Source organism: Bos indicus, chromosome 5 (genome assembly GCF_029378745.1).
Source record: "Bos indicus isolate NIAB-ARS_2022 breed Sahiwal x Tharparkar chromosome 5, NIAB-ARS_B.indTharparkar_mat_pri_1.0, whole genome shotgun sequence".
Lineage (NCBI taxonomy): Eukaryota > Metazoa > Chordata > Mammalia > Artiodactyla > Bovidae > Bos > Bos indicus.
In genome coordinates, this window is record NC_091764.1 from 113,176,420 (window position 1) to 113,192,504 (window position 16,085).

Consider the following 16,085-nt stretch of genomic DNA (forward strand, 5'->3'; position numbering starts at 1 on the left):
GCCAAGTCCCTGCCACATGCGTCAGTCTCATCTACAAAGTGGGGGCCGGAACAGTGTCTATGACGGGGGCCAATCAGCCACTCAGGCTCCATATCACGCTCCACAGGGTTTAATATCCATGAGATAAAGTTCTCACGAAAGTGCATGGTCCCCACTGCTCTGCACCCCATGGAGGGCAGGCAGGCAGGCAGGGCGGGCTCTATCTCGTACCAACATTCGTACAAGCTTCCCGAGTAGACAGAAACCTGTTCTGCCAAGAGTCTGGGCAGCAGCTGCAGCCAGGGCCATCGGATTGGGCTGGAGGACGGACGCGAGGCCCACCAGGAGCTGACTGGCTGTGGGTGGCCGTCCACACAGATCCTGGGCCCGTAGAGCTGGGCCTTCAGTAGGTAACATGAGGCAGGGGTCCTGGGCCAGAGGAGGGGCCTCAGCACCCCCCAGCGCCAGGGCCAGGGGCTCTCTCAGGCGTGGGCAGAGCTCCCTGGAAGTCCTGAGGGGCAGGTGTGGGCCCTGGTCACGCCTTGTGGGCTGTCTCTGGGAAGAAGAGCTCTCGGCATCGCTGCACCGTGTCCTGCGGCGACACCACGCTGTGGCCGACCGTCCGTGGGTCGGTGTAGATCTCAAAGTCGTTCCCACCCTACACATGGAGGAAGGGCAGTGAAGGCATGTGTACACGTGTGGTGCCTCGAGGAGGCTCCCAGGTTTGGGGCCCAAAACCCACCCTGGCCTGGGGGTCCCCTCCCCACACTGGATCCTATACAGCTGCTCCTCTGGCCCCCCTCAGAACCGCCAGGAGGCCCACCTTCACCACATCGGCCCTGACTTGCTCTGTGACACGGGCCAAGTGTCCACCCAGCTCTGGGTCCCAGCCTTCCAATTTGTATAATGGGGCTGTTGAACACTGACTGCTTTCTGGGAGTTTCCCAGGAGGTGTGTCCCATCATCCCGTGTCCTGGCCCTAATCTGGGGGGCTAGGGGGACCTGGGCTGAGCCTGAGGCACACTTACAGGGCTGGTCTCATTCCCAAAGAAATGGATGGTGTCGAAGCAGTCCTGGTCCAGGCTGTCCAGGCAGTAGCGCTTGTCCCAGCCCTCAGGGAAGACGTCAAAGCTGATCATGCCTCCTGCAGGGTGTTGGGGGGGCGGGCAGATGAGGTGAGCAGAGGGGCGGCTCACAGGGCCTTGGGCAAGGCCCTTCATTTGTTCATTCATTTCAACAACGCCTAAGTGCCTACCGAACACCAGGCGCAGGGCACCGACAGGCTCAGGATCCTCACGGGGTTACGATCCAGGTGGGAGGAGGGCCGGGAAGCGACCAGACCACCTCTCAGCTCATGTAAGTCAATGGCAGGGGTCAGGGGTGGAAGGGTAGGGAAGCTCCCCAGCTGGTGTGGTCTGGGGACAGCTCTCCAAGAAGGTGACACTGAGCTGAGACCTCAGCCAGAGTGGCAGCTGCCCGGGAGCCATAAGATCCTCAGGGCAGAGAAGGGGAGTGCAGGGCCTGGGTTTCATTAAAGTCAGAGGGAGCCTCGGAAGGGCTCTAAGCAGGGGTGTGACAGGGGCTGTTTGTCCACAAGGCTCCCTCTGGCCACTGTAGGGGGAAGTGGCGGTGAGGGTTGCCTGGGTTTAGGGGAAGCTTTGGGGGCTGGGGTCCCTGACTGTGTTGGCTCAGCCTGCCCTTGATGCACCTGGGGGACTGGGAAGGGTTTCTGAAGATGCTCGGGTGCAGCCTGGCCTTGGCAGTGAGGCCCTCCGTGGGATGCACGTACCACGGGAGAATCGCAGTCCTTTGCCGGCAAACTCGGTTTTCAGGGCTTCCACGAACTTCTCCCGGATCTTCTCCTTCTGCAGAAGGGGAGGGAGCAGACTGAGGTTTAGGGGGCCATGTGTGCCGGGCCCTGGGCTGGGCAGACAGTGCCTGTGAGCTCACTGAGCCTGCCAGGTGGAGGTCATGACCCCCCCTTTACAGATGTGGAAGCTGAGGCTCAGAAAGGGCCGATGCCTTGTTCAGGGTCACCCAGCCTCAGAGGCAGGGCCAGAAGTCCTGAAAGTAAATTCAGTGCCAGCTGTGCTAGCGGAATTCGGGCAAGGTATCCTGAAGGAGGCCTTGGAGCAGAGACTCGAGGAGGAAGGCTGAAGGGATGGGACGGTCTGAGTCCTGAGTCACAGTGTCCACCTCAGGGCGGGGCTCAGCCCTGTCAGCTCTGCCCAGCCCAGCCACGGCTCAGAGTGTGAAGAGCCAAGAGCACGCAGAGACCTGTGAGTAAGTGGCACTGGTGGTCTAGATGCTGAGTCGTGTCCGACTCTTTGCGACCCCATGGGCTGTAGCCTGCCAGGCTCCTCTGTCCATGGGATCCTCCAGGCAAGAATACTGGAGTGGGTTGCCATTCCCTTCTCCAGGGGATCTTCCTGACCCATGAATCGAACCTAGGTCTCCCGCACTGCAGGCAGAATCTACCAACTTGGCTATGTGGGAAGTGGCAGCGGGCAAAGAAGTCAGCAGGAGGCGGGGACAATCACAGCACCCACCACGCAGCAACGTGCCTTCACTGAGCACCTCCCACATGTTCCCGGCTCCTACCCCTCTGGGCGGGACCTTGGAAGTCTCAGCGTATCTACAGACACCAAGAAGGGGACACTCACTCACCAGCCCAGGGATTCCCCAGCCTGGCCTTGCTGGAGCCACAGAGGGGAACAGCCATGCTGGGCCTGGAGGGGAGCATCTTAGCTGCTGAGCTGATGGGGGCCACGGCTGTGGGAGCGGACGGCAGGCTCGCTGTGGCCGAGGCACCAAGGTGGCAGCCCCCATCTGGCCACCTTGAAAGACCAGCAGGATGATCAGCACACAGAGGGCCTGGAAGCCAGGCTGGGGAGCTTGGACACATCCCAGGGGACCAAGAGCCGCTGAGGATTTCAGAGCATGGGGGTTAAGGCGCCCAGTTCTCCACTGTAGTCAGTGATGGGTAGGACTAGAAATGGAAGAGAGGCAGGTGGCGGCCAGCAGTCTGGAGCCTGGAAATGTGGTCCAGGGAGCACATGAGAGATAAAGGCAGGCTGCCTAGGTCCCAGGCCCAGCCGCTGTGCCTCCTGGCTATGACTCTGAGTCGATTTCCTGGGCTTAAAGATAAGAGGTGTATTGAATGAACATTGACATACTCTCATGGGAACAGAGATGAGGCATATAACCTTCCCAGAAAGCCCTGGCTTCCCAGGGAGGCCAGCCTCTATCAGAGGCCACTCTGTGGGTCCAGTGTTAGAGCTAAGGGTGCCCCAGGCTCAGAATAAACGGTCCAGGGCAGCTGCACTGTCTATCTCCAGGGAACCAGGCTGGTCACCAGACAGCCCCACATGCCAAGTCCAGCCTGAGCAGAGACCAGCACGGTGTCCTCAGGCTGGTTCACATGCTTTCTGGCCTCAATGTCCTTAGACCCTGTCCTCAGGGTCTGAGGGGGCTGAAGGAAGGTAAAACATTAGTATTAGATCTGTGCTGGTGAAGTGCACACAGATCAGAAGGTTCATGTCCCTCTCCAGTATCAGAATAGGGCAGAACTAGACCCAAAATATAAGAGAAGACCCTGAGGGCTGTGGGAAGAGTCAGCGTGTTCCACCTCATGAGATGGGAACTGTGATCATTACCACTTTACAGGTGAGAAAACGAGGCACACAGCAGAGAAGCCCCTTTTCCAGGTTGCTGGGCAAGTGGGAGGTGGAGCTGGGATGGGAAACCTGGGTGGCCTGAGAAAGGCCCACCTCTCCATATGTGTGTGGGAGGAGGTTCTTGGCCAGTGGTCAATAACACACTCTAACAAGGAAGTCTCCATGCTCGCAGGCATTGCCTGTGGGCCTTAGGGCCCAGGGCGGGAATGGGGATGAGCTGGATAAGCTGGGAGTTGTCACCAAGTCCCACACAGCCTCTGGGAAACATCAGAAGGAAGCAAGCAGAAGCCCAAGTTCAAATCTTTGGGCTGCAACTCATTCCCTACATAACCTTGGGCAAGTCACTTTTCTCTGAGCCTCAATTTTCTCATTCATAAAATGGGGATAACATCATCTATTTCATTCAAAAAGTATGTCTCGAGCACTTTTGTCAGGCATATGCTGGGCCCATGGATCTAGCAGCCAAGAGCCACAGAAATCCCAGCCCTTAAGGAGCTTACAGCTTTAGTGAATGAGACAGATAATCAAGATTTAAAAATAGGTGATGCACTGGATTAGTGGGTGGTGAAGGCTGCTTGGGAAGAAAGAAAACTTTGAAGATGAGGAAGTACAAGAGGGTGCTGGGTTAAGTGTCATGCTTAGGGAAGGTGACACTGGAAGGTGACACAGAGGCGACACTTGAGCAGATGTGATGGAAGTGAGAAGACACAGCCCTGAAGCAGGAGATAGTCTGCTGTCTCTAGAACTGGCAGGGAGGGCATGGCTGCGGCAGAAACAGCAAAGGGGAGAGCAGAAGGGCAGGCCAGGGCACCTCCCAGGCAGGCCAGTGGCTGAGAATGCACCTTGCAATGCAGGGGACGTGGGCGCCACCCTGGTCAGGGCACTAGATCCCACATGTTGCAAGGAAGACCCGAGGCAGCCAATAAATAGAGTTTAAAAAGGGCAGCCAGTGGGAAGGTCAGAGATGGGCTGATATGAAAAGGCCTGGGGGACGGCCTCCATCCCTGAGCGCTGAGGGCAGGGAGTGATGAGCAAAATCCAAGTCAAGGTCAGCGGGGGCAGCACACCCAAAGGTGACAGGGATCTTGGTGTGTTCCAAAGACAGACGCACAGGGAGAAGGTGTCTGAGCCAGGCAGACCCCCAGAGACCACGGGAGGTTGGCCAGGGGGCCCATGGAAGGACTGTTAGGCAGGGCAGCCAGATGTGCTTCAGAAGGTTCTCAGTGGCACTGCTGGAGAACAGGTGGGCAGGGGGCAGAGGCACACACAGGGGTGAAGGAATTTTTTTGAGACCAACTGGGGGGGCTGAAACCCCAGGAATTACTGCTGGACTCTATAGGGGTGGGAAGGTAGAAGAGATGCCCTAGGTGTTGGCTCAGGTGAGCAGGCGGCTGGTGGTCCTGGTCGTCAAGGGCAGTCACCGAGCCAGCAGTGCTGGGAAGACACAGAAGTGCCGACAACCGTGGCACAGAGCAGGTGTCCGAAAGGGTACTGGTTGAATCAGAACAGCCTGCCACCACGGATCCCTTTCACGGATGAGAAAATAAAGGCTCAGAGAGGTCGAGTGACCGAGGTCCCTGAGACTAAGGCTGACAGTGGGCGGCACCTTGTCCAGCTCGGAGAACTCGATTCGCTCCTCGAGGGTGCAGCTCCGGCCGATGGGCGAGATGTTCAGCATGCCGTTCCGGAACTCGATGAAGGTCCCACTGGGGGCGAGGGGACGGGCGGAGGGGCAGGGAGGCGGGGCCAGAGAGAAGAGGGACCCTGAATTCAAATCCAGTCCCACCGGGACTTCACGGGGGACACGCATCCACCCCTGGACAAGTCAGAACCCATCTGTGAGACTCCATGCCCACCACCCCCACGCCGGGGAGGGTGCCCAGGAGGGGCGGGATCTCACCGCTTCTTGGGCAGCCTGAGCAGGGCCATGTAGCGGAGGCAGAAGTTGATCAAGTCCTGCAGGAGCTCTTCCCCCAAGTGGTTCTGGATGGTCTGGGCAAAGGACACAGGGCTCTGAGGCTGGTGGGCACAGCGTCCCTCCCGCCCAGGACAGAAGGCACCCAGAGACTGTTCCACTGTGGAAAAGTGTCCCAAGACCCGGGGGAGAGGCAGGGCACTGACCTGCTTGGAGAGCAGCCGTCCATGCTTATACTGCACCGTCCCGTTCTCAGCAAACACATAATCAAACTTCTCGATAACTTCAGGTCCACGTGGAGGCCAGAGGGAAAGACAGAGTGTGAGACGAGATACCCAGAGCCAAGGAGAGAAGTGAAACCCACACTCCTTGGTCTGGCATTCAAAGCACCCTTGTTCCATCCCCAACCTGCTTTTCCAGCCTCCTCGCCTTCGCAACTTGGTTTTCTTCCAAACATGCACACAAGCCCGTCACAGCCTTAGGCCTTCCCTCCTGCAGCTCCTTCTGCCTGGGATGCCCTCCCCCTTCGGTTCTCCTCCAAGCTCCAGTTCCCTCCTCTGGAAGTCCCCCAGGGCTTCCCAGCAGAGGGCATCATTTCTGCCCTGCACTCCCACAGGCCCTCGGCACAGGAACTTCTTTTCTGTTTTACAACTTCCATCACTGTGCCACCGAGGCTGGCCGCACAGGGACAGTTTTTGACTCTCACTGCCACCAAGAAGCGGCTGGAGCACAGCCAGGAGGCTGCTGCGGGGTCAGGTAGGGGGAGAGCACCCGGACGATGGTGGGGTGATGGAGACATGGATACAGGAGACCTGGACGCGCGGAGACATTTTTGGACTTGCAGATAAAATAGACAAGGGGTTGGGAAAGGGGGCTTTCCTGATGGCTCAGATGGTAAAGAATTCACCTGTAATGCAGCAGACCCAGGTTCGATGCCTGGCTCAGGAAGACGACCTGAAGAAGGAAATGGCAACCTACTCCAGTATGTTCGCCTAAAGAACTCCATGGACAGAGGAGTCAGGCGGGCTACAATCCATGGGGTCATAAAGAGTCGGACACGACTGAACAACTAACACTTTCACCCCTGGGGAAAAGTCAAGGAAGCCTCTAGATCCACAGAACTGCCAGGATGACTTTAGAACCCTCCTCTGTTAAAAGAGATAATCATTCACAACCTAAAGCATGACAGTTGTGAGGATTAAATGAAAGGAAGTTAATACAAGGTCATTTTCAACCTGTGGTAGCTGTTATTGATTAGGTCCATTTTAAAGATGAGGAAATCAAGACTCAGCAGGGAGAACTGAGAAAGGAGACTATGTAAGGGCTGGATTCTGTCTGCTTGGTTCCCTGCTGTTTCTCCAAAGTCAGCACGGCGCCTGGCGTATACTAAGGGTTGAGGTGTTAGTCACTCAGTTGTGTCTGACTTTTTGTGACCCCCATGGACTGTAGCCTGCCAGGTTCCTCTGTCCATGGAATTCTCCAGGCAAGAATACCATTCCCTTCCCCAGGGAATCTTCCTGACCCAGGGATTGAACCCAGGTCTCTCACATTGCGGGCACATTCTTTATCGTCTGAGCCACCAGGGAGGCCTGGCACATGGTAGGTGTTGACCAAATGTTTGTTAAACCCCGGAGCAAACACCCGCCTATTCACTCTGCTTGCTCTGCCCCACAGAAACAGGACTGGGTCTTTGAAGGCACATCGCTCCAGGCGTCTCCCAAACTCCCCACACCCTCCACTCCCACCACCCAACTGTGGAATTGGTTCTGGCCTCTCTTCTTACCTTCATCCCCCTCTCCCAGCTGCTCGGCAATTTTCGAGTAGTCAGAGCCGCCCACCACACCAATCTGCACCCTACTTCGCAACTTCTGCAGGAAGGCAGCCACCTCTGGGTCGATTTTCTGCAGGGGGCAGGGAAGCACAGGCTCCATTGGCATGTCTGGGCCCTCCACCCAGCCCTCACTCAGGGCTCAGAGTCCTGGGAACCCATGTTCCACCCAGATCTGGGGCCAGTCAGGGTTCAGAACCCAGATCTCCAAATTAGAAGCGCTTGGGTTCAAACTCTGGCTCAAATTCCTCAACAGCAGGATGACCTCAGCAAATGGCTTTGCCTTTGCCTCAGTTGTCCCATCTATAAAATGGGGATCACAGTAGAACCTGGAGAGGGTCACTGTTAAGGATTAAATGAGACAGTGCTTGGAAAAACAACTAGCAACTGGCTTCCCTGGTGGCTCAGTGCCAGAGGATCTGCCTGCCGATTCAGGAGACAGGTTCATCCCTTGATCCAGGAATATCCTACATGCCATGGAGCAACTAAGCCCGTGAGCCTCAACTACTGAGCCTGTGCTCTAGGGCCAGTGCAACTACTGAAGCCCAGGAGCCTGTGCTCCACAGCAAGAGAAGGCCCCGCGATGAGAAGCCCAAGCACCTGCAAGCAGAGTGGCCCCTGCTCTCTGCAACTAGAGAAAGCCCTCACTCACAGCAACGAAGACCCAGCACAGTGACACTAAATAAACAAGCAAAACAAAACAAAAACAACCAGTGACTAATCACTTGAAAAGACGTCCCCCCAAGGAAACGTAAACTAATGGGTTTCAGTCCTTGTTACTCCAAGCTGACACCGTCTAGGGTGGACAGAGGAGAAACGCACTCAGATGTTGCTGGTCAGAGCGTAAATTGGTATAGCCACTTGGAGGGCAATCTGGCAAGATCTAGCAAAACTTTACACGCCAGGACTTGTCACCCAGAATCGCCCAGGTGTATATGTTCACCGGGATGGTTTATAACAGTGAAAAACTGCAAATAAGCTAATCCATTGGAGAATGGCACACAGCTGCTCTGAAATTCTATACTGTGCTTGCACAGAGTAAGGCAGGACTGTGTTTCCAATATGAGAGAGCACCAAAACACGCTGTGAATGGTTAAAAGCAAGTTGCAGGAACTTCCCTGGTGGTCCAGGGGTTAGACACCGAGCTCCCAGTACAGGGGGCCCGGGTTTGATCCTGGGTTCAGGGAACCAGATTCCGTATGCTGCAGTGAAGATCGAAGATTCCATGTGCCGCAACTAAGACCCGGTGCAGCCAAATTAATTATTAACAAAAAATTATGATATCGACTATTTTTTTTAAAAGCAAGTTGCAGAAGGGCACACACAGTATGATACCAGTTGCTAAAAACACACACACACAAACTCACAACTTTGGGATGGGGCTGGGCCGCAATCCTGACTAGTCAAAAGGGACTTTTACCCTTCTCTGTTACGCTTTCATTCTTTACAAGAGAATGTGTTTGTGAATATGCGTACAATTGAAAATTAACTTAAAATGTACTATGCACAGATCTTAGGTGGATGGACAGACAGCACTGACACTCTAGTCTTGTTTAGGCCCTGGGAGCAGTGGGAAGGCAAGGTGGCCAGATTGCTTCCTGTGCCCCCAGGGCCCTCATTCATTCAGGGGTTGGGATGCTAAGACCAGGGTTCCTATCCCTGCCTTGCCACCCAGACCTAGTGGCTCCTGCTCTAGGAGATTCCTCAGTAGGTCCTGGGGGACCCAGACCAGAGAGCAAGAAAGAGGCCTGCTTATCCACGCACCCAGCTGCCGGGAGCAGTGGTGGTGGAGGGGGGGGTTCATCCTGAGTTAGATCGAATGGGAGAAAAACTAGGTGTGGAGCAGAGGTTGGAGCATCAACCCATTGAGATGCTTTTAGAAAGAAAACCGCACTCCCACCCACCCTGTACCACAACATCCCCACGGAGACCAGACCAGCCTCCCACCCCTCACCTCCAGGAGGAAGAAGCCCCCAAACTCAGCCTGAATGGTACAGAAGCCCTCCCTCCCTGGAAGAGAATGGAGGTGGGAGAGGAAGTAGGGAAGGGGCTTGAGAAACTAAATGCAGGCCAGCCCGATTTTGCAAAGGGATGGCTCCGAGACGCCCACCGATGGCCCTCGCGCCCCACCGATAGGGACTCTCAACGCTTGGGTGTGCTGCCCTGTATGGAAACGCAAGGTTCAGACGACAGCTCCGGGCTACTGGTGTCACCTAGGGCTGAACTGGGGGTGGGAACCAAGGCTGGGGAGACGGGGGCGGGGGTGGGGTGGGTGGCGACCCGAGGCAGGCCTGGCGGGGGAGGGAATTAGGCCCCTGCTCGCAGCTTCTTCCCTCCAGAATCCGACCCATTCCCCTCGCACCCAGGCACAGAAAGTGGGCGCCGATGCTCGGGGGGGCTGTGACGTGGGGAATCGGGACGTATGATTCCCAGCGTGCGGCCCCGGGGTGTCAGGGGCCAGGTATTGCGGCAGCCCACGCACGGTCCCGGGGGATCTGGGATCACGCAGCTGCAAGTCACTCATTAGGCTTCTGGGTGTTCGCGTGACACCCCCAACGGGAGCTTCTGAACGAGCGGGGTCCTACCTGGCGAGCCGGCGTGAGGGTCCCGTCCACGTCAAACAGGCAGAGGACGCGCTCCTTCCTGCGGGCGCCCTCAGCGGTGACGGCCATGGTTGCAGCTCCCGGCGCCCAGCTGAGACGATGGCTAGGGCCGCCGGAGCCGCTTGGGATAGAGGACTGACGGGGCGGGGCCTAAGGGGCGGGGCCAGCAGGCAGGTCGCAGAGCGCCAAACTGGGAAGGGGCGTGGCCGGAGCGTGGCCTCGGTGAAGGGGCGTGGCCCGGATGCGGCCGACACAGGGCCTGCGCTGACGTGGGACGAGGATTCTGATGGCACCAGGCGGAGAAGGGCCCTGGCATCGGGAGGGGCAAAGGCTCGCAGGTTCCGTCAGTTCAGTTAGTTCAGTCGCTCTGTCGTGTCCGACTCTTTGCGGACCCCAAGAAATGCAACACGGCAGGCTTCCCTCGGATTTTACCAAGCCAAACCGGAGGCGGGCCTGGGCTCGGCCCGGAAGTGAGGGATGGAACCCGGAAGGAAGGGGCGGGGCCAGCGTTGGCCCTTGGCGGGATGGTTCCGGTGGCAAGTAGGGGCGGGACGGGGGCGGGGCCTCTAGCCCGCAGTGCAGAGTCCGCGGGCGAGGCGGGGCTCAGCGACCCGCTCCCTCCCTCTAGCACTACCCCTGTCCTGCCCCGCTCCGCCCAGTCCGCCACTCACCCCCGGGCGATCAGTACCTCTAGGGCTCACCCGCTCCCTCCTAAAGCCTTTGACCTACAGATCTCCACCTTTAAGAAATCTGATGGCCTTTGCTCAAGGTTCTGTACTTTGCTGAATGGCCTTCCCTGACCCTTACTTCTCTAGCTGTCATTCTGCCCACCTCATGAAGTGAAGTGAAATGAAATCGCTCAGTTGTGTCCGACTCTTTGCTACCCGATGGACTGTGGCCTACGAGGTTCCTCCAACCATGGAATTTTCTAGGCAAGAATACTGGAGTGGGTTGCCATTTCCTTCTCCAGGGGATCTTCCCGACCCAGGGATCGAACCTGGGTCTTCTGCATTGCAAACAGATGCTTTTACCGTCGAAGCCACTAGGGAATCCCGTCCACCCCCCATTAGATCAGATTAGATCAGTCGCTCAGTCGTGTCCGACTCTTTGCGACCCCATGAATCACAGCACGCCAGGCCTCCCTGTCCATCACCAACTCCTGGAGTTCACTGAGATTCACGTCCATCGAGTCAGTGATGCCATCCAGCCATCTCATCCTCTGCCGTCCCCTTCTCCTCTTGCCCCCAATCCCTCCCAGCATCAGAGTCTTTTCCAATGAGTCAACTCTTCGCACAAGGTGCCAAAGTACTGGAGTTTCAGCTTTAGCATCATTCCTTCCAAAGAAATCCCAGGGCTGATCTCCTTCAGAATGGACTGGTTGGATCTCCTTGCAGTCCAAGGGACTCTCAAGAGTCTTCTCCAACACCACAGTTCAAAAGCATCAATTCTTCGGCGCTCAGCCTTCTTCACAGTCCAACTCTCACATCCATACATGACCACAGGAAAAACCATAGCCTTGACTAGACGAACCTTTGTTGGCAAAGTAATGTCTCTGCTTTTGAATATGCTATCTAGTTTGGTCATAACTTTCCTTCCAAGGAGTAAGGGTCTTTTAATTTCATGGCTGCAGTCACCATCTGCAGTGATTTTGGAGCCCAGAAAAATAAAGTCTGACACTGTTTCCACTGTTTCCCCATCTATTTCCCATGAAGTGGTGGGACCGGATGCCATGATCGTTTTCTGAATGTTGAGCTTTAAGCCAACTTTTTCACTCTCCACCCTCACTTTCATCAAGAGGCTTTTTAGTTCCTCTTCACTTTCTGCCATAAGGGTGGTGTCATCTGCATATCTGAGGTTATTGATATTTCTCCCGGCAATCTTGATTCCAGCTTGTGTTTCTTCCAGTCCAGCGTTTCTCATGATGTACTCTGCATAGAAGTTAAATAAACAGGGTGACAGTGTACAGCCTTGACGAACTCCTTTTCCTATTTGGAACCAGTCTGTTGTTCCATGTCCAGTTCTAACTGTTGCTTCCTGACCTGCATACAAATTTCTCAAGAGGCAGAACAGGTGGTTTGGTATTCCCATCTCTTGAAGAATTTTGCACAGTTTATTGTGATGCACACAGTCAAAGGCTTTGGCATAGTCAATAAAGCAGAAATAGATGTTTTTCTGGAACTCTCTTGCTTTTTCCATGATCCAGCAGATGTTGGCAATTTGATCTCTGGTTCCTCTGCCTTTTCTAAAACCAGCTTGAACATCAGGAAGTTCACGGTTCACATATTGCTGAAGCCTGGCTTGGAGAATTTTGAGCATGACTTTACTAGTGTGTGAGATGAGTGCAATTGTGCGGTAATTTGAGCATTCTTTGGCATTGCCTTTCTTTGGGACTGGAATGAAAACTGACTTTTTCCAGTCCTGTGGCCACTGCTGAGTTTTCCAAATTTGCTGGCATATTGAATGCAGCACTTTCACAGCATCGTCTTTCAAGATTTGGAATGGCTCAACTGGAATTCCATCACCTCCACTAGCTTTGTTTGTAGTGATGCTTTCTAAGGCCCACTTGACTTCACATTCCAGGATGTCTGGCTGTAGGTGAGTGATCACACCATCGTGGTTATCTGGGTCGTGAAGATCTTTTTTGTACAGTTCTTCTGTGTATTCTTGCCACCTCTTCTTAATATCTTCTGCTTCTGTTAGGTCCATACCATTTCTGTCCTTTATTGAGCCCATCTTTGCATGAAATGTTCCCTTGGTATCTCTGATTTTCTTGAAGAAATCCCTAGTCTTTCCCATTCTGTTGTTTTCCTCTATTTCTTTGCATTAATCGCTGAAGAAGGCTTTCTTATCTCTTCTTGCTATTCTTTGGAACTCTGCATTCAAATGTTTATATCTTTCCTTTTCTCCTTTGCTTTTCACTTCTTTTCTTTTCACAGCTATTTGTAAGGCCTCCCCAGACAGCCATTTTGCTTTTTTGCATTTCTTTTCCATGGGAATGGTCTTGATCCCTGTCTCCTGTACAATGTCACGAACCTCATTCCATAATTCATCAGGCACTCTATCTATCAGATCTAGTCCCTTAAATCTATTTCTCACTTCCACTGTATAATCATAAGGGACTTGATTTAGGTCATACCTGAGTGGTCTAGTGGTTTTCCCTACTTTCTTCAATTTAAGTCTGAATTTGGCAATAAGGAGTTCATGGTCTGAGCCACAGTCAGCTCCTGGTCTTGTTTTTGCTGACTGTATAGAGCTTCTCCATCTTTGGCTGCAAAGAACATCATCAGTCTGATTTTGGTGTTGACCATCTGGTCATGTCCATGTATTGAGTCTTCTCTTGTGTTGTTGGAAGAGGGTGTTTGTTATGACCAGTGCATTTTCTTGGCAAAACTCTATTAGCCTTTGCCCTGCTTCATTCCGTATTCCAAGGCCAAATTTGCCTGTTACTCCAGGTGTTTCTTGACTTCCTACTTTTGCATTCCAGTCCCCTATAATGAAAAGGACATCTTTTGGGGGTGTTAGTTCTAAAAGGTCTTGTAGGTCTTCATAGAACCGTTCAACTTCAGCTTCTTCAGCATTACTGGTTGGGGCATAGATTTGGATTACTGTGATATTGAATGGTTTGCCTTGGAAACGAACAGAGATCATTCTGTCGTTCTTGAGATTGCATCCAAGTACTGCATTTCGGACTCTTTTGTTGACCATGATGGCCACTCCATTTCTTCTGAGGGATTCCTGCCCGCAGTAGTAGATATAATGGTCATCTGAGTTAAATTCACCCATTCCAGTCCATTTCAGTTCGCTGATTCCTAGAATGTCGACATTCACTCTTGCCCTCTCTTGTTTGACCACTTCCAATTTACCTTGATTCATGGACCTGACATTCCAGGTTCCTATGCAATATTGCTCTTTACAGCATCGGACCTTGCTTCTATCACCAGTCACATCCACATCTGGGTATTGTTTTTGCTTTGGCTCCATCCGTTCATTCTTTCTGGAATTATTTCTCCACTGATCTCCAGTACCATATTGGGCACCTACTGACCTGGGGAGTTTCTCTTTCAGTATCCTATCATTTTGCCTTTTCATACTGTTCATGGGGTTCTCAAGGCAAGAATACTGAAGTGGTTTGCCATTCCCTTCTCCAGTGGACCACATTCTGTCAGATCTCTCCACCATGACCCGCCCATCTTGGGTTGCCCCACAGGCATGGCTTAGTTTCATTGAGTTAGACAAGGCTGTGGTTGTAGTGTGATTGGATTGACTAGTTTTCTGTGAGTATGGTTTCAATGTGTCTGCCCTCTGATGCCCTCTTGCAACACCTACCGTCTTACTTGGGTTTCTCTTACCTTGGGCATGGGGTATCTCTTCACGGCTGCTCCAGCAAAGCGCAGCCAATGCTCCTTACCTTGGACGAGTTAGGAAGCAGAAAAGCAAGCTTAGTTATAGACATGCAGAGTTAGGAGCAGTTAAAAAAAAAGAGTCGGACACTACTGAGTGACTGAACTGACTGAAAAAAAAAAAGGACTTCCCTGATGGCTCAAACAGTAAAGAATCTGCTTGCATGCAATACAGGAGACGCTGGAGACTTGGGTCCGATCCCTGGGTGGGGAAGACTCCCCTGGAGGGAGAAATGGCAATCCACTCCAGTATTCTTGCCTGGAGAATCCCATGGATAGAGTCCATGGCTATAGTCCATGGGGTTGCAAAGAGTGGGACATGACTGAAGTGACTGAGCACACAAAGTGAAAAAAAACACTAGGAATGCTCGGGCCTGCTCACTGTTCTCTTTATCTTCTTCGTTCTCAGGAAAGGGAAAGAGAAAAACTCATTCTTTTTTCTTTCTTACTGAAACACATCCACATACCTATGAGTAAATGCTTTTGATAGGCCTGTTTGTTTTCCTGTCTTGGTAGCTGTGGTACCCTGGGCAGATCCCTGGAGGCGGAGTCCGGAGAACTGCAGTGAGGTGTCTGATAATTTAGGGTCTTGGACAGGTCACCTTCCTTTGCTGGGCCTCCATTTCTTCATCTACATAAATGAGGATGTAATCCTGGCCTGTTAGGACTGTGAGACCATGGTGGCCAGGGAGTGTTGCCTGCCATCCTGTTGCAGAGAATACCGTATCTGACTCTGTGTTGGAACTGTTTCTTTTGACTTGCTTTTCACCGCTGTTACTATAATCATACATAATGGCCCATCGCAGAGGACCCTGCCCCTCTACCTGACTGTTAAACTAAAGTAAAGCAAAGTGAAGTGGCTCAGTCTGCCAGGCTCCTCCATCCATGGGATTTTCCAGTCAAGAATACTGGAGTGGAAAAAAAAAAAAGAATACTGGAGTGGGTAGCCTTTCCCTTCTCCAGGGGATCTTCCCAACCCAGGGATGGAACCCAGGTCTCCCTCATTGCAGGCGGATTCTTTACCAGCTGAGCCACAAGGGAAGTCCTGTTACACTAAAGTGCCTTTGTTTAGCTCACAGGGAGATTATCTGACCCTGCTCACCTGTGAAAAGAAGAGATTAACATATCCCTTCCAAAGGCTTCCCAGCTGGCTCAGTGGTCAAGAACCTGGCTGCCAATGCAGGAGATGCAGGTTCGATCCCTGGGTTGGGAAGATCCCCTGGAGAAGGAAATGGCTACCTAGTCCAGTATTCTTGCCTGGGAAATCCTATGGACAGAGGAGCCTGGCGGGCCCAGTCCATGGGGGTCGCTCAAGAGCCAGACATGACAACAAAGGGGCCATAACTAGAGAGGCAAAAGGAAAAATCTTTCTTCCCAGGCCCTGCAGCAGAGTTTGTTTTAGTCATTAAACAACACGTTGGGCCAGACACTATTATGGGTCCCAGCCACACTGCAGGGAACAAAACCAGAACTCTGACTGAGGTGACTAAGCATGCTCGGAACATGTGGGATCTTAGTTCCCTGACCAGAGACCCCTGGAAGCAAGGATGCTTACCCTCGGCGGCACCACTGGGGAAGTCCCAGGAAGCTTTTCTTTTCTGTTGGATGCAGATAGCAAATGGAACCCTCTCGGAGGAAGTGAAGACTGAACTCTTTTTTTCTGCACTTCCTGTTCCTTCTAGA

The 16,085-nt window shown here is 53.4% G+C and overlaps 1 protein-coding gene across 1 annotated transcript; it reads right to left on the reverse strand.

Moving 5' to 3' along the window:
* Positions 1–93: 93 nt before the first annotated feature.
* PMM1 (phosphomannomutase 1) lies at positions 94–10,476 on the reverse strand. The gene is made up of 8 exons (XM_070790490.1): positions 9,985–10,476; positions 7,355–7,472; positions 5,778–5,854; positions 5,557–5,648; positions 5,263–5,362; positions 1,769–1,844; positions 1,008–1,123; positions 94–637 (listed from the first exon to the last, which is right to left on the reverse strand). Exons 1-8 carry the CDS (start codon positions 10,069–10,071, stop codon positions 515–517), a joined length of 789 nt encoding a protein of 262 aa, XP_070646591.1. The 5' UTR covers positions 10,072–10,476; the 3' UTR covers positions 94–514.
* Between the last annotated feature and the right edge of the window lie 5,609 nt (positions 10,477–16,085).